We start from the raw sequence: 19054 nt of genomic DNA on the forward strand, positions 1-19054 counted from the left end.
AACCACAGCAGCCTCACCTGGTGCGGTGAACTCCACAGAACAAGTCAGGTGTGCATTCCTTATTTCTGACAAAATATTACTAGCTCTAGGCTAACATTTGAAGGATGCTGGGTTTTTAGAAGACATTTAAGAATGCTTCCCCAAACCCCACTGGAATATTTCACTGGCTAGAAGTGAAAAAATGTTAACATTGAATTTCATTGTGATTTTTTTTTTTTTAAAAAAAGACATTTTAAACTTAAATCAAAGACATGCTGATACAGCGAATAAGTGGAATAGTCTGTAGGTTTAGGGACACCCATATAAAGCAAGAAAAGCTGCTAATTAAAGCACCTCATTTCACTTAAGTCCAAGGAGTCTTTTGCAAGAGATTGTAAAGCTCTACCATTGAAGTCAATCGTACTTAACTTTCTAAAGAGGTTTTAAGTGGCACAGTTTAAGATGCTTTTTCTACATTAGTGAAGTTAAACTCCACAGAGTATCTTGTACAAACTTAACAGCACACCCCAATTTTTGGTATCTTCATTAGTCCATAAGAGAGAGGAAAGCCTCTGAAGTGTCACTGGACTGAACAGCTACTATCAAATTGCATTCCTAAAGAAAAAAAATCCTGCTCTGCAGAACCAAATAAGCCTGTCACCTCATACTAACTATCTTGTTTTGGGTTTACTGATGGATTCAGAAACTTAAAGAACTACAAAGCAGCCTGATTAGTTGTATTTATTTTTTTTTATTAGGTTTATTATGACTTAGAGTTTCTATTACTCCAGCTGGGTAAACCACATTTGAGAGTAAGTTTAACTGCAGGACTTCAGTTTCAGCCAAAATCATTTTTGCATTACTTTACTGTAATATAGATTTAAATTTAACATTTAAAACTTACTTCATTAATAAGCAAGCCAAGCTCAGTAGCTTCAGTGCAGGATGTACTTTATGTAACTTGCCGCACATTCATGTTAGATTTGATGTACATGGAGAAGAGACCGGTCAACTATACGATTCATAGGAGAAAGCAAAAGTAAGCACCATTTTTACCAAACTAAACAGTTCTCAATTCAGTGTTTCTTACAGAAAATGAACTTGCTTCTGGCTCCAGGAGCTACAGTTTGAATATTAGCTGAGAGCTATTCCCAGAATGTCAATTTTCTACACTGGCACAAGAAATAGTCTTCAAAGCAACAGGTACTGGACTTGTTTTTATTTTTTTTTTTAAGAGACAACCTGTTCTCCTTGTGTTTACCAGGTGAATACATGCATTTTTGACCATTCTGACAGAGGTTAACAAAAAGCAAACAGCTGGGGCTAAACAAAAACCAAAAAGTTGCCAAATATTTAAGGTACAAGCAAAAAAACATTAATGCAACCGGTTTAATATCTAAGCCTGATTTCTTTCCAAGAAATGGCACAAATTAGATCAGACAAATTTAGTTTTAAATGGAACTAGACTGAATTAATGCTTCAAAGCATTAACAGGATTTAATTCACTGCAAGGAAGAGAAGTAATTTAAACAGGTTCTGTATATCTGGGCTGGACCAGAAGCACTGTTACAGTTCAGTCCATATATGCAGAACTGATACCAACATGATGTTACCTTTACCACATGTAATAGTAAAGTGTGTTAGAAGTTGCAGAGCATGAGCATCTTAGTTGAACGAAGCCAGTTCATGAATAAACAGAAGAGCTTAAGAATGGTTCTCATACATGTCCTTTCTGTTCAGGACTCCAGATTTTTGTTCTGGAATAGAAAAATCCCTCTGCCAACAGCCTAATAAATACTAAACAGATACATTTAGATACCATCCTCAAAATCTTTGTTGAAAATGCAGTCTCCAAATGAAAACTAGCTTTATGCAGTATTAATATTTTACATAAAATAAGTCTTATGAATCGTAATTAATAGCAGTAACTGAAATTAATGTATACTGAGTCTTTGAGTGATGTGCAAGTTCAGCTACGTAACACAGGTGGAGGTTTTGAACAGTTCTTACCATCTTGCTTTGGACAGTTCTTATACTTGTCCCATAAACTACAGAACCTCTAGCTACAGTATTGTGCAACTGTTGACATCTTCAAGAGCTCTTCAACATAAGGAAATTCGATGGAAGCACCACAAAGCAAGGAAATCATGCTCTTAGAGAGCCTTGAATTCTGAGAATTTAAACACATCATTGCTGTCTTGCCTTGACTACAGAACACCAATGAGAGGACATCAGGGTAAAAAGGAGCAAAACTACAGTGAAGTCTGCTTCAAACAGGGAAGATAATACAAAAAAGATCTGACTCTACAAGCACGTAAGCAAAAGTCTTGAAGAACTGTGTATTAACATGGAGCTCAAGGTGCCTTAACTTAGCTAGAACACCACAATTTTTGTAGTATTGTGAATCTAGCATAGCTGCATTTTGTCCACAAATCAGCCTATGCTTCCAGTTAAAGCATGCATACCACCTCACTAAATACCCCTTTCCCAACTTGCAGGTTTGGAGCTCTTTTCTTATTCCTCCTTTATTACCCCTTTCCTAGGCAGAGATTTAGAGGCCCTAAAAGCCAGAGCTCTCCACCAAAGACTTGCTGCATCTACATGTAAAAATAGTTAGGACACTCTTTGAGACTGACACATATCCTTCCCCATTCAGAAACAGATCTGCAGCAGATCGGTCTTGTTCTCTAGTTCAGTTTCAGATTATGCTTAAGTTATGGCAGCCAGAGTTCAATCCTATGCTCAACACAAAAAGAAAGCCATTTATCCTTTTTAATTCATCCTTACGGCATGTTTACCCAGAGCTTTATAATCAACTTCCAGTTTTAAATTATTTTCTTAGCACTTGACAGAATCTGCGTGTCGCTTCCTCCTGAAGGAGATGGCATCACACAGAATCTTGTTTAAGTTAGTCCAAGTTTCCACATGTGACCAGAAGTCTTACTTGTTAGAACACACCCCTTGTCCAACTACTCCCCCTCATTCCCTCTCCTCCCACCCCTCCCCAGAAATGGGCAATTACTTCACAAGAAATGTAAAATGGGATATGGGTGTACACAAAACCTACCCTTCACTAATACTGAACAGAAAAGCCTATTTCCCAATTACAGGACATCTTTCTCTAAATTTAGGTCAGCACTGGTGCAGTCTGCACTGTGTATGATTACCACAAGGATAATACCAAAAAGTACATATATTTTCTCAAACTGAATTAAAAGCCTATGAAGTTAATTGGGGAAAAGTTTAATATTGCTACTTCAGAGCACTAAAACACACAAAATGAATCCAATAAAGATCCTTGTATTGATTCAATATTAAGTATTAATTGCATGACCATCATAGCACCTCTTTACATTATCACACAGTCACCAGAATTATCAACTGCTTTTAAAACTAAAAAGGGTACAGTCCAATATTTATAACTTGCACACTGTTACTATATAGAAACTAGGTGCATGGTACAGTGCTGCAAAAATGGAAGCCTGCAGTTTTGACAAAGATGCCAAGTCATGTTGTAGACAATTTCAGTCAAACTGGCAATACTGTTTAAGCAAATACTCAACACAGCAGGAAATAAAGGACAAAAAAAGCATTCTATAACCAAATAAACATCTGAAATTTCCTTTCCCTTTAAGAATACAAGTAAGGTCACTTTTAGCCTTGGAACGGATACATGTTCGCCTATGATGATCTTGCTAACTACTACACAATATCTGATGTCCTCTGCTAAGAATATAGTTTAAGAAAGCCGCAGTTACAAGAGGCATCTAATGTAATATCTAAAATTTCCTTTATGGCAATTATTGAATTTATTTGTCTTAAACAGTGAATATGGAAAGATGGCCTCATGTTTCCTTTTCAATAGTACTCTGAGGATCAAGTGGCTTTCAAGCAGCATGGTGGGTTTGAAATTTTTGCAGTTTAGATCATTCTGTTGCGTTTATGAGTTGGTGAGTCTGTAATGACATCGCCACACTGGGCTGAGGTACGCTTTCTAGTTCCACCATTGTCCAAGTGGAGTGCCATTTCTTCTGATATGAAAGTGTTCAAATCAACATCATGGAGTCCATTTCTCCTTCGACTAGCATTGGAGCCACTGCTCACGTGAGTGGGCGAGCCTGGGGTACTTGAGCGAACACTTATACTAGCCATTGCGCCACTAAGACCTAGGGGAAAAAAAGAAAAAGTATTTAGGTCAAACAGTAAAGAAAGTTAATTTCCTAAGTGTGACAGAAGGGATGACACTCATCTGACTTCTAGTGAGATGTCAAAGGCGCTTCACCCCTATTATTTGTACCACACTTGTTTGAAGTCCAGACCACACCTTCCCAGCTTTCAGTCCATATAAGAATCTAGCAATTACTGGAACTGCTTTTTATTAAATGAAAAGTGAACTTATACACCAGTGTTGTAACAGCACACTACAGCAACTGCTAGCTCCATAAGCATGACATGCTATTCAAAATATGAGTACATGAACTCAGGAGTAGACTATTTCAATATAAAGGTTTCACACTAGACCAACAGCTACACAGAATGAAAATCCCTTCACCAAAGACTTTCCAGCTTGACCTGACTTGGTCTTGTTCTGGCCACCACTACTCTGCTCCCTTCTACTCCCTCAGTCACTGTAGCTCTAAAGAAAACTGCAGTATGACAGCAGATCTCAGACAGGTATATACTAGAGCTAGCTTTTAAATAAAAGCTTTATTTCATGTCTCTTGCTATTAGCCAGCACATTAGTATTATCAGAATCCACAAGAGCACTTAAAGCAAGCAGCCAAGCAAGACCACAGGACAATCCCCCAAAGTTTTCTACTGACAGATGTGATCCAAAACACTGCCACAGGTACCCTGCAATTACTTTGGTTTGTGTCCAGGTTATTAATAAAATGTTTAATCAAAACACAAGTTTCTTGGAAAAACAAGGCCATAAACAGGAAAACCATGAACTTCATATAAATTTTAACTTTGTCTTCAGTAATATTAGTATTACAACTTTACAAAAGCAGGACACTCCAAAGCTTAAGTTTAGTAAGGGCTAGTACACCAAAGCCTAACAATTGTTCTCAATTTGGAATTCAGGCTATATTTGTGGATCTACAAATCTACAGAAGCTCAGAGATCAAACATCTTTAATATTGAAACTGCTTCAAATACAAGCATTATTAGGAAACAACAAAACCATATGCTGGCCCTAGAAATAAACTACCAAAGCAAGAGTCATGCAGGAAGACAAAGAGCAGAACAAGATCTACATCTGTATGTATTTCTAGCAATAACAACAAGCAAATGTTATGCTGTACAAGGTTTGTCTCAACCTTCAAAATCTTGAGTTCAGAGGTTTTCTCCAGTATCTAATACTCTATATCTTTGTCCAGCCATCATACATCTTGTGTGTGCAAAGCCATTTATTTAATACACACCTCCATAGATTGGCAAGCAGGCAGCCAGAAGTCACAGGCTGACAGGTACAGCCTAACGAGACCCTATCCATTACCTGCTGATAGACCAAACAAGCTACTTCAGAGACTGTGAGAGAGAAGACTGCTACAGCTGCTAGGATCAGTTGCGAGAAACCTCAACTAGAAGATAAATTCTAAAGCCATCTGCAGCAATAGCAGGTCAATACATAAATCAGGATAGAATAGGCCAAAATTCTACTCTGCTGCACATTCCTGTTGAATGAATACTTGAAGCTTAGATATTGTAACAGGACAGGATATACTTTTACACAGATGTACGCTGTATTATGCAACAACCAGTAGAAACAGTCACTAATCACTGATGCTCTCAGCTTTTGCTTACAGCTTTAAGGGGTGTTTCAATATGACTCAGAAGCATGGTCTGAAGTCTGATAGGGACACTGCAGGTTTATTAATATTAAAATAATCTTTCATTCACAATGGCAGTAAGTATTTAAACAGCTGAAGCTGTTTCAGGGAAAAGATAATTCAGAAACAAGGTCTGTTCCAGCATTCCCAGGATTAAGATCAAGCTTAAATTCAAAGCCATTATGAGAAGAGGTTCCTATACATCTAGCAAAGAAAGTAAAGCAGCTAATTGATTAAAGACAAAAGACAAAAGCTAATTCAGATACCATAACTTGGATAAACCGCCAACGATGCAATATTTGGGCAAGTAACAAATCACTTCACAGTTCAAAGACAACAGCAAGTTTAATTTCAATTGACATGACATACATCAGAAAAAGCATTAATTCATCCTGCATATTTAAACTGAAAAAAGTTGATGGTGCACGGGTGACATTTCGAATCCAAACTGATTGCAGAGATTCCCCCCACATCACTATTCCAAGCAAAACTGCTCTGAAAACACAAGTTCAGTGTTGCTACTTCCACTGAGAGTCAATTTACACCACTTATTTACTTACACAACCGAAAGGCCAATATACTAATTCAGTATTATCATGACATCTTTTTATTATGTTTAACACCCAAGGGGAGAAAAAAAAATGTTCTCAATAAACCCCAATACTGACCCACAATGAGTGATGCCAAAAAATGTACTCACAATAACTATTTTTTTAATTAGAGCCTTTTCAAGTAACAAGCATTTTTTGAAATAGTAAATACAGAAGTCAGAATTAAAAGATGCATCTGTAATATGCTACAGCATATTACAAAACAGACTGCCAAGTTCACAAGCAGTATCTCAAGGAGGTACTGACTTCCCAATATTTAGGTGATACTGAATCACTGTACATTTAAACAAACAATCCTCAAGAGGTAATTAAGAGGTGAAAATCTTCCATCAAACTGGGTGTCAAAGGCAGGAGAGTAATTATGAATTAATTTCTACAACAATAGTATAAGGATATTATATCACAACATGGACATACTTGCAGTTTTATCTTGCATTTCATAGAAGTATTTAATACTGAACTAGTAAGTCATTACCAAGCATGTTAACAGACTGACTACAATTTCATATCAGTTACTGGCAGTTAACTATTACACAGCACTACACATCACTCCAAGAGATCTGTCAAATGAAACATTCTGATCACTCTTCAGGATGGGGAATCAAGCTAACATGGAAGAGCCACATTCAAGGCATGCACTGAAATACCAAGTTGCCATTTCATGGAAGCAACATCTCTGAAGACAAAGACAGTAATGCAAGTGAAAAGCTCTACTTCTGGTGACAGAGAAAGCATCTTTCAGGAACTGTGATCCACAGTTCAGTTTTTCTGGAAAAGTTGTTGTAATGCAAAGAGGAAATCTCATAAAACCCATTTCTGAGTTGAAGCTTCCAGTGGACTGAGACCTCTTCCCAAAGCATTTAACCACTTAAAGCAGTAAAGCAAACAGTAAAGATAGTAGGGAGTAGTAAGATGACATGACTTTCAGCAACACCATTTCACAGCCTCAGATTTTTACATTGTGATTAACATGACCTAATCACAGGCAGTTTTGTCTATACAACAGGACAGCTACTGAAGTGTCTTTACTTCTTTCAGTCTCATGACCACCTCTGAAGTCTCCCACTGCTTTGTACAGGAGACATTTCCTTTTTTACTTGAGGCCTTTAAGTAACAACACATGGCTCTTTCTCCCTTTTTAAACTTGAAAGGATTAAAGTGGAGGGCATATCTGAAATATTTTGCAGTACTTATTACATTCTCATTCCTGCTATATCTTTCAGTCATCAACAACACAGTATTTCATAGCCAGTAATTTCACGAAAAGCTCTGCTTTTATCTGAAGCTACAGTCTAAAGCATTTATTATAGTACTATCAGAACAAGCTGCTGTCCAGAAGAAATTGTGACCAATACTATCAAGTGACTGGAATACTTGGCTGAAAGTATATTTTATGAAATATGAAATACTTCAGGTAAATAACTGTCAACTCAATATTACCAAGTTTATCAACACTGGCCTAGAACTAGAAATGCCAGTTTATCTGCACTGTAACCATGTTCATAATATTATTCAGGTCACTACCACAGCATAATATACTGCATAACTGCTGTTCAGTATAGTAAGAGTAAAATATTTGAAAAACAATAGTTAGTAATCAGGAAGTATCAAAAGAACATTCACACTTAGATAAGTGTGACTGAAGTACAAATGAGTTAATAACCCCAGATAAATACAAAATGGCATGCAGATAGATCCTTGTCACTCTGCTGTCATACCCACCCTTTCACAGTACTGCTCAAAGAGCAAGTTTTAGCAGTACCTACCAATATACAACTGATAGCTATATAGACATACACAACCTTTAAACTTTTAAACTAATCTGAACTCTGCTCTCCCATCTCCTCTTCAACCAACTGCTGCTTCTCCACTGTTAAGAACTGCTGATGTTTTATATTGCAGTTTAATATTTTAAGAGAATAAGGAGGTCTAATGAAAATTCAGGCTCTTTAAAGGGGCCAAGCCACACACTTCTACATGCTAGAGCAAGGGTCCCCCCCACCCCAAAAAGACTGAATCACATTAGCGATACATAAAGTTAAAGCTAAGAAGCAAAAGTACTAACACTCGCTGTGCTGTTGCACATTCATGTCATTTGTAGTCAATCTCAAATCTAATGCATTCCAGCAGTGCCTTCCCAAGCTTGCTTCTTTGCCCTTGTCAAATCATAGCATTTTCTCCCATAATGCTGGGAGAATGGTTTGTAAAGCACGGAGCACATACCACATTAAAAGACCAAAGCATATTTTCAAACATCGACTGTTGCACAGGCACCAGCACTGCAAAACTTGGTATGATCACTACAGCCAGGCAGAAGAGGACCTGGCACATCAGCTTTAGGCAGTCTATGACTGTTAGTTCAGTTTGATATAATTCTCTCATTTGAGATTCTTAAAGAATTTGATATGGCAATACACTTCCAAAAAGTAGGTTTGCATTCATACCTATGCTAACTGCAGATACATTGCAAGGGAGCTACAAGCCAGACAGTCTCACCTCTCCGTGCCCAGTAAGATCATGGAGCAGAACTGCCTGGAAACTATGCTAGGGCACATGGAAGGAAAGTAAGGAGGTAACTGGGGACAGCCAACATGGCTTCACTAAAGGCAAATCATGCCTGACAGATATGGTGGTCCTCTACAACAGGGTTACAGCATTCATTTAAGGAGAGCGCTACTGACATTATCTGCCTGGAAGTGTGGCCAGCAGGGCAAGGAATGGGAATCTCCCCCTCTACTCTGCTCTCCTGAGACCACCCCTGCAGTGCTGGGTCCAGCTCTGGGGGCACCAACATAAGGACATGGACCTGCTCAAGTAGGGCCAGAGGAGGCCACAAAGATGCTTGGGGGCTGGAGCACCCCCCTATGAGGACAGGCTGAGAGAGTTGGGGTGTTCAGCTGGAGAAGAGAAGGCTCCGGGGAGACCTTAGTGTCCTCCCAGTACCTAAAGGGGCTACAGGAAAGGTAGGGAGAGACTCTTGATCAGGGGGTGTAGGGGTAAAACAAAGGGTAATGGTTTTAAAATGAAAGAGGGGAGACTTAAATTAGATGTAAGGCAGAAATTCTTCCCTGTGAGGGGGGTGAGGCCCTGGCACAGGTTGCCCAGAGCAGCTGTGGCTGCCCCCTCCCTGGAAGGGTTCAAGGCCAGGTTAGATGGGGCTTTGGGCAACCTGGGCTAGTGGAAGGTGGCCCTGCCCATGGCAGGGGGCTGGAACTACATGATCTTTAATGTCCCTTCCAACCCAAGCCAGTCTATGATTCTACAAGATTTTAGGCACTGGAAGTTAAAAACCTAGCTCTATATTTACAATGTTGAACAAGAGTTATTTATCTTCTACTACCACATCTTAAAATACAAAGCATCATCATACGCACAGTTCCTGAAGTTTCAGAAAAATCCACTTGACCTTCAGAGTAAAATAGCATATATTACCTTGAGCTAACTTCTCAGCTTTTCTTGAAGGCTTTAGTTTTTCAGGTACTCACAGTTCAAGTTTCCAGCCATGTTTTACTTCAAAGGCTACCCATCAGCACACTAGTAATGGAAAGCTGATATTAACAGCAAAGATTTGTTTGTTTACTCTCTCAAAAGGTTACTTAGTTCCAAGAACTCATTCTCAAGTACCCTGAAGTTAGACTAAGTAGTTCAGTAACAGCTGCACAGCATACATGCCATAGAGTTAACAGAACAGGTAGATCATATCCATCTTAAACATTCTTGTGCCAGTATAGTTTGTCATGATCATTCTGCTTTTAGCTATTATAACAAGTCTTGAAAGCAGAACAGTAAAGAACAAGTTTCCTTATAGAAGACTACTAACTAAAATGACAGGATTAAATTTTAGGTTCAAAAATCCCTAGCTTTAGTCGAGAACACTATGAACTACTCCTGCAGAGCTATAATATAGATCAGATAGAACATGGTTTGAGGTAGAAGAGGTAAAGTTAGAAATCCAATTTTAACATTTCTTTTTAGATGCAACACAGTTTTAAGACTGTACCAATAAAGATATTTCTCTAATATTTTAGCCTAGGGTATACACCTAGTATTTCCAGGAAAAAACACAGTATTAGCTTTGTTACCACAGCTTCTGTCAAAAGTTTAGATGTGATTATGAAGCATTTAGAGGTTACATGATAAAAATAGAGGTATTTCCCCCAAAGAGCAAGATCAGCAACTTATACCACCATGGTCTTTAGACACATTAGCATCTATTTCTGAGACATCAATAAACCAAGTCTGCTTCCACGGAGCTTTATTTGGTGTCAGAGATTCATACCTATCCCTGGCCTCACTAAGAGGTCTTGCTTAGAGCAGCAAATTTCTAGCATTATCCCTCAAATCTAATTCAGTCCAACCTCATTACCAGTAGATAAATACTCCATTTCCACAGGAAGCCTACCTGCACAAAAACAAAGCCTCACTCCTTCAGACACCAGTCAAAAAACTCCCCTTAAAGCCTCAGTACTGAACACCTGCTGAGACTGCTACTCACTATCATCAGGTTCTCATGTTTCCTCACAATACCTAGAGGCAGCAAATCACTTATAAAAAGCCTGACAAAAATGAAGATAAGCACAGCCCTACAGAGTACATTAATTTACATATACCTGAAGACCCTACACAGGTTTCAAAATCAAAACATTGTTCTGAGTAGCCCTATGACATATAAGAAAATAATTTGGGAGATGGTTTAATCACAGCTTCCTTAATGTTAAAGAAAAAAGGGGACAGAAGCTGGAAGAATGCAGAGATTGTAGGCAATAACCTAAAAACAGTTACAAGGCCAAATACAAGCTAGTCACTAAAGGATTAGCACAAAAGCATCTGTGTCAAAGACCAGATTGAAACTGATATCAGGAGAACCTAATCCAGAAGATGACTGACATGTAATCTTGTCAACCAGCTGATGAAGGGAAAAGAGTGCATTTCTAGCCCCTGCAGTGGCAGTACAGAGAACTTCCTACAGTCCTCATGACCCTAATCGAGTTATGAAATACAAAAGAAAATGTTATACCTCATGGTTCAGATTCCCATGCTAGAGAAGTGATTTCCATAAAACCACCTCTATACAAAGCAGACACTAAGAAACAACACAAGGACATGCAAAGAGCCCCATTGCCAATAAAAACACCTCTGAGTTTACTCTGCTTGAGAGCTCACTGTGCTGAAGTGAGTCTACCTATTGTACTCCCATGAGAGTAAGCCTTTACAGTTAAAGCCAACTGCACACCAGATGCAACCATAGTTTCAGAAAACAAGATTTTTGAAGAGGGTGTTATCACACTATCAGGTGAGAGCCAGCTTCTGCAGTTGTTCCCATCATTAAATTAGCTTTACTTACTGAATAAGCAATACTGGTGCACAGAATTCTCTAGCCAGATTCCAGTATGAGAAGGAAAACTGCCAAAAACTACGTGACTGGGTGGAAGCATGCTTGATTTAAATGGCAGAGCAGCAAACAATACCAGAATTAGGCTGTCACCTAGACAGTAACAGTGTCTGGCTTATGTATCTTGAAAAACCACCACAGCATAGCAGAAGCAAAGACTGCATTTTCAGGAATCCACTCATCTAATTAACTCATTAATTCCACCCCCACTGAGAATATCGAGACAGCAAAAATTTCTTTTAAGTTTCATAGGTGGTACTTGTAGATAGTTTGATTTTTACTTTTAAAATGGTGTACTATTTCTACCTCAAGGTATCTGCTACCCTTTAGCATTTTAGAAGTCATAAAACCCACAGGTCAACCGCTTTCATTTCACCTCAAGAACAATTTAAAACACATTTTTCTTTATCACTTGCTAGGTAACAGACCAATACAGAATAAGCTACTGAATATTCATATCTGAAAAGGAGGAAAGATACACCACCACCATTGTTGATGATGGCAAGGAAGGAAATTCAGTATGACACTGGAAGACTTAAGTCTGAAAGTGAACTAGAACTAAGTTCTGAACAAGACTCAATTATTGCAGTGATGTGCATGTGAAGTACTCTTTCCAGAACAGCTTAAGCAGAATGCTAAACCATATTATCCAGTGCATAACAAGGGTACTAGAGTGAGCTAAGGTACACCAGAGACAGAAGCTTCAGACATCAAATTTCCTCCGTAGCCCCACAAAAATTTCCTTGTTATTTGCTACTAGCCGAATCTTAGTCTTTAACTAGTTGCTAACATAGTATTCCCATCTTTTAAGAATTCTGTTTACTTTAGCATTGGTATGAATGCCAGGTTTCTTCATGCTTCAAAAACACTACCAGGAGTTAATACTTAACTGTCAAGTTCACAGCTGTAGAATATTATAGATCCAAACCTCATTTTTATACAATACCTTTTTCTCATTCAAAATACTTGACTGTGGAACTGTTTAGTAGCTAACAACACCTTATACATGCAAAAACTCACTTAGAGAATGAAGGATACACCTTCAACTGGAACATCAGGTACATGGCACCAACAATGGCCAATAGTCAGACATGCTTTAAGAATCCCCACCCAGTTTTAACCAAGTAGTATTGAAAAAATTACTGTTACCATGCAGAGCTATGGCTTCACGGAAGGGTTGCAAATCAGTCTCTACAGATGAGCTAGTTTCTGTTGAAGTAGCTCGGTTAGGGGATACTACAGTCAGTCTTGGGGGAGCTCTAGAATTTCTTGGAGGAGGAACTTTTCCACATAGGAAGCTGATCAAGTCTTCTCTACGAATAGTTCTTCTGCGTTTTTTAACCCAAGCTAACACATCCTTATTCCGACGCTGATAGCCAATCTGAATTCCTACATCAAAGCTTCGCTGATGGGCATCCACACTTTCTGCAAGAAGACAGAAAAAAGTTTAGAGTTACAGATAGAGCAATGTATAATATGGCTCATCATGACATGGCTTCCTGCCCACCACAGGGAAGAAGTGTACCTTCTACAGGTTACTGTAACACAGTACCAAGTTAGCTCTAACAGATGAGGTAACATTGCAAATGAGTCCTATTAAGCCTAAAAAAAGAGTATTAGCTAAAAAGTTGCCCTCCCTTCACAAGTCAGAAAGTCAACTGCAACTCAAGCACCACCTAAATAGCATTTAGTATACTTCAGGTCAACACTACAGCACAGTTTACAAAACCATATTCTATTAACATTAAAACCACACTTTAGGCTTGTCAGTCTGAGGAGGGTACTTGAATCAGACAATGCACTTTCTGGAAGTGACACACTCTTAAAAGTGCATCAGTACAGTCAGAAAACCCGACGTAAAAAAAAGCACTGCTTTTCTTGGTTCTGATAGGTAAGGAATTTTCAGAGAACTCAAGACTTCTTTAGAGTCCTTCTAGTTTCATCTGAATTTCAACCGTAGAAGCAATTTGCAAGAGGCCATAGTTTTGAAACTAGCTAGAACACAAGTGTCCCCAATACTTTTTCAATTAGGCAACATATCATTTACAAAGGAAGTCTAAGAAAATCTCCTTCCCCATTTAAGATACCACTGCAAATTTGACAAAAGCTTTAAACATTTACAATTAATCCTACAAAATGCAATTTCTTTCTCCACTGATGTAACTGGTCACCTGTGTGCATCAGTTATAACTGCCTCAAACACTCTTAAATGCCTTGTATTACGTTGCTTTCTTTCAAACTTCAGTACATTTCTGCCTACTAGTTTGAGTAAGTTCCAGTCAACAGTAACAGGTGGGACAAACCCTATTCTCCACACAATTATGCTCATCTTGTTTGTTAGATATGTTAGAGCTTCGCCAACAGCTCTTTTGGTTTTATGAAAATTTCTGTTATGTAGCTCTTGCTCCATTAAGACAATGTATCCAATTTCATTTACTCCATTTTCATACTTTTTTTTAAGTCAGGCAGAGTTGATTAAAAAAAGCTTTTTAATTTCTAGCTTTACTAGTGAAGTCCAACAGAAAAGAGCCATTTACCCAGAACAATACTGAAGAGATTTAATAACAGCTGTCTAGATAATGCTTTACAGGTAAACAATGACATATACAGCTAATCTAGTTTTCTTGAACTCGAAAAACCCCAAACTAATCACTATTAAATGCTACTCAGACTTATATTCTAAGGCACCACTGCACAGTCCACAAAAGTCTACACTACAGTCTACACCATAAAAGAGCAGCACTTCAAACATAACCTATCAGAAAAGAAAAACATCTCAAACCAATCATAGTTAAATCTCAGGGCTTTTGGAATATAAACTAGACAGGTATACACAGAGTACACTTAACACATTAATTACTTCTATGCGTATTTTGTCTATGCTGTTTTGTAATCAAAAGGCTAGAAGATTTACAAATGCTAATTCCTGTGAAAGCAATGGCAGCATGACAGATTATTCCTCCAGCCATTTTATACTGCACAGCAGCTTAGGACTCCAGTGCACACATAAAAGCTACTCAAACACTTTGGAGTCAGTTTGAAAACTGACAGTATCCCTTTACTCACTTTCTAAAATACCATGAGCAAGTCCTTCTGGGAGGTGAGGAGTCCAGCTTTATGTCAATAACCTGCTTTCCTTCTGTAGGAGAATGTTTCAGAAAGGATTAACTATGAACTAGTTATGAGGTCAAACACACCAACTGCTGATGTAGCCTGGACAAATTTCAAGCATCATTACTCTGGGAAAGATTAGATTTTTATGGTAAAAGCTACAACTACTTTGTTTACAAGTTAAGCTGGAAAAATATAAGCAGATAAGTTTCATACATTCTGAAATTACCAAATCAAAACTAACATTAGCAAACATTCAGTTTTTAATAAAGGTAAAATTATAGGCTCAGAAGTCTTATTCTAATATATGCCTAAAAACTTTCTACAGTGACCTCAAGTTCTAAATCCTGTTACAACCATACAGATTGCACTAAGGTAGTGAAGGCAAAATAATCAAATGTCTTTCAATGGAGCCTGTCACCAGCACCAATCAAATTAATGATCTAAGGCCTGCAGTCTGGTGTGGTATTAAACTTCTAATTTATTTAAAAAAAATCTGACATTCAAGATATCACTGCATTCTCCTTATATATATTCCTATATACCTCATGCAGCTCTTTTTAACAAAAATTTTGATGCCTCAAAATCCAAACATTTATCAGATCAAAAAACAGCTGACAGGGCAAGAGGCCATTTGTGGTGTTCAGTTTACCACACACCAAGCACTTCTCCGGTGTTTTGACAGTCCTCCAAAATACTAACACTGAGTATGTGAGAAATGACAGGAGATTTTAAGAGCCATGTTCATCACTACAGAAGGTAAATTCACATCAAGAAACTGCAGCTTGCCTGGTATGCCAGAGTCTAGCTGGTTCCATCCATGTTCTCAATGAATTTCTACTCACTTGGAAGTTAGTTTAAAATTGAAAGATGGCAGTTGTGAGGTACTTCAGCACTTAAAGATTTGTTCAAAGGTAATATTTGTTTCAGGTGCTGCTTTCTGAAGTATTACAGTACACCTGACTGAAGACAGCTTCCTACTCTAAATTCTAGCTTCCCAATCACCACATACATACTCCTCTGTTAATCACATTATTGTACAAAAATAGGGCTCATTTTTTCCTATAGCACAAGTGATTTAACAGCCTAAATCTTTGTAGTTAAGATGCTGTAAGGGAGACCACTGCCATTTGGAAAAAGAGACCATCATTATTCCAGACAGTTTATTAACACTACCCACTGCTACTCTAGCACCACACTCAAGTGACTAGTGTCCCAAACCACGTTCTAGTGACCCACTCCCTCAGGCCAACACCTACCCTATTATGGGATGTGCTGTACCTTTACATGACCTATGACACAAGCACAACATTTCAATGCACTTTCTGCAAAAGTCTCTGGCAGTGACAGATATGCAGCTACATCTCCTCTTTGCTCTGTCCACATCTGTCAAAAACCTGATCAGCCATCACTAACATGTTACATGAAGTTTAAAACAAATGCAAAATGGGAAAGGTGGAGACAAATGAAAGAACGTGCAGGCAGAACTACACATAATGCTGTACCAACCAAGAAAAAACCACACCCCATAATGCAAAAAAAAAAATCAAACTGCCAGTCAGAAAAACAACAATTTGGAACTTAAAAAGGTTTTTTCCTTCCTAGGAATGGAAGATAATAACTGTGCCTATTTAAGCCTGTACTGATACAGATATTTTTGTAACTGTATTTTAAACAAACCACTGAATGATTCTTCTGCAGACTAGAATTCCTGTGACCAAAGAACTGCAGAGTTCAGGAACAGATCCTGACAGATAGAAACACACAGTAAAACAGCACAAAAACAGAGTAAAGCCATGTGCAGAGTGCACACTTTTCAAAGTTTTGGCTAACACTGCTTTCTTACAGTCACCCTGGACACAGTCATAATGACATTCTAGGGCTTAAAATAATCTAGGAGGCTTATTTAAGGAGCCTCACTGTCACAACATCTATACAGAATTTTACAAACACGAAACCTAACCCATGCCTCAGCACAAATGTACACGGATATCCCAACATTTAATACACCAGGAAATACACAGAGTGCAGGAAACTTAAGTACTGTTTAATAAGCTATCACACTCTTCCCCTGACTTCATGAGCACAAGGCACATGCTAAAAACACCCTTTTTCAAGGGTCTTGAAGTAAAACAGATTTTATTAGTCACTGACATGAGGCAACAGAAAAGATTCAGCTGCCGTCAGCTAGAGAGGCCCTGGGAAAACTTGCAAGATTCAGGAAGCAGTCTCAGGTTAGATTTTATCTGGGTGAATAAGAGACATTAACAGGCCCTGCTTATGAGTAAGCCGGGGCAGGAGGCAGAGTGGGGCCCAGCTAGACGGGGAGGGGGGGGTGGGCAGCCCCTTACCTTTGTAGAGGTTGGTGACCGCAGTGGCGGCGTTCTGGAAGGGGACCCAGAGGGAGAGCCCCGGCTGCTGGCACACCCGGTCTGCAGGGAGGGAAGGACACACGCTGTTTATTTTGGAGTCACCAACTCCGAACGGCCATGTTAGGTTTCGCCATTTTGTTCCACCTTCCGAAGGCAACTCGGGATCAGGGCCGGGAAGGGTGGGCCGGCAGCGGCCCGGTCCCGGGCAGCGGGCACGGCGGCGGCGTCCCCAGGCCGCCGGGGAAGCGCCCTGCCCGGCCCCCGCCCGCAGCCCCCGCCGCACAATGGGGCCGGCCCCTTACTTCGCCATTTTGTCGGAGCCTCTTCCCTGGGCTGGGCGGCAGGAGCCGCCGCCGGCAGGGCCGGGCTTCCCGGTCTGCCCCCACCCTCCCCGCCCCCGGAGCCCGCAGCTCCCCGGGCACTCACAGGGCTCGCTCCCGCCGACCGGGACCCTCCCGGCGCGGCCCCCCGCCGAGGCCCGCTCTCCGCCGGAGCGTCCTGCCTCCCGGTGCCGGCAGGGCCCCGCCGGCCGCCCTCCGGGCCGCCCCTCCGCCAGCCGCCCGGCCGGGGCGAGGAGGCGGGGGGGGTGGGGGTGGCCAGGCCGGGCCGACGCAAGAGCCTAGGCCGCTCCGCCGGAGGCCGCGAAGGGCGATGTCCGGGAAACGGCCGCGGTTCCCCCTCACGCCATTTTGTTTTCCCGTCTGCCTCTATGGACGGGCGCGGAGCCCCCGGGCCGGAAGCCCGCTCCTCCCCCTGCCCAGGCCGCTCTCGCCGCCACATCCCCTTTGTGACACCGCGGCCCCGTTCCCACCCCACCCCCAGCGGCTCCGCGGCCGCTCCGCGCCTTAGCGACCCTGCTCACCCCCCCCCCCATCTCCCAACCCGGCCTCGACCCCGACCCCACCGCCCCCGGGCTCCGCCGCCCACCAAGCCCCGTCCCGCCCCAGCCGTGCCCCCCCCCCCTCGCCGCGGCCCCCCGCAGCGCTCACCCTTGTAGAGCTGCGCCACGGCGGTGGCCGAGTTCTGGAAGAGGTGCCAGAGCTTCTGCTGCTTGTGCTCGGGCTGCGCCGCCGCCTCGTCCTGCAGCTCCGGGGCCAGCGCCTCCTCCTGCTCGGCCTCGGCCAGGCACTGCCGCTCCCACTTGCTGAACCAGTGCTCGGGCCCGTGCTCCTGGATCTCCGCCTCACCCTCCTCCTTCTTGTCCTCCATCCTCCGGCCGGCTCCGCGTCCCTCCCCGGCGCCGCCGCGCAGGCCCGGCCCCGCCGGACAGCCGCGCTCGCCTGCCCTCCGCCGCTGGGCCGGCCCTACCTCACCCCCATGCTCCCGGACCGGCCCGCCCGTCCGCCGGCTCCAAACACACTGAGCGCCGGCGCCGCCCCGAGCGCAGTAAAAGCCCGTCGGAGCCGCCTGGGAGCTGCTGCCGCCCAGCGCCCGCCCCCGCCGCCCCACTGGCCGCCCTTCCCCCGGCACCGGTGGTTTGAACGGCACCTCGGGCTCTCACTGGTCCGCCCGCACGCCCATCACGGGGGGCGGGCCGGGGGGGACGAGCCCGAGCGCAAGATTGGTTACGCTGTCACACACCCGTGCGCAGGAGTCGGCGGCGGCGGCGCGCAGGCGCAGTGGCCTCCCCCAACGCCCTCGGCGCGGCCTGGGCCCTCCCCCTGGCGTGATGCGCCGGGCCCGGGGCGGCCCCGCCCGCCCGCGCCCCTCACCCTGCGCCGGGCCCGGGCCCGGGCGGCAGCAGCTCGGGGGCCT

General features: G+C 42.0%; 1 protein-coding gene across 1 annotated transcript; it reads right to left on the reverse strand.

Annotated features, from left to right (window-relative positions):
* Positions 1-722: 722 nt before the first annotated feature.
* Positions 723-18732, reverse strand: HAPSTR1 (HUWE1 associated protein modifying stress responses). The gene is made up of 4 exons (XM_074919406.1): positions 18289-18732; positions 17279-17359; positions 12966-13241; positions 723-4145 (listed from the first exon to the last, which is right to left on the reverse strand). The coding sequence occupies exons 1-4, from the start codon at positions 18506-18508 to the stop codon at positions 3901-3903; spliced, it is 822 nt and encodes a 273-aa protein (XP_074775507.1). The 5' UTR covers positions 18509-18732; the 3' UTR covers positions 723-3900.
* Positions 18733-19054: the final 322 nt, after the last annotated feature.

The sequence above is a fragment of the Athene noctua genome, chromosome 15 (genome assembly GCF_965140245.1).
Source record: "Athene noctua chromosome 15, bAthNoc1.hap1.1, whole genome shotgun sequence".
Taxonomy (NCBI): Eukaryota; Metazoa; Chordata; class Aves; order Strigiformes; family Strigidae; genus Athene; species Athene noctua.

Bases quoted from the DNA above. Each gene is read 5' to 3' on its own strand.
- HAPSTR1 (XM_074919406.1), bottom strand. From the start codon at position 18,508: ATGGAGGACAAGAAGGAGGAGGGTGAGGCGGAGATCCAGGAGCACGGG. The intron at 17,360-18,288 runs GTGAGCGCTGCG...CCCTCCCTGCAG, and splicing joins CGTGGCGCAGCTCTACAAGG to ACCGGGTGTGCCAGCAGCCG. The intron at 4,146-12,965 runs GTAACAGTAATT...TTTTTCCCCTAG, and splicing joins TGAAGCCATAGCTCTGCATG to GTCTTAGTGGCGCAATGGCT.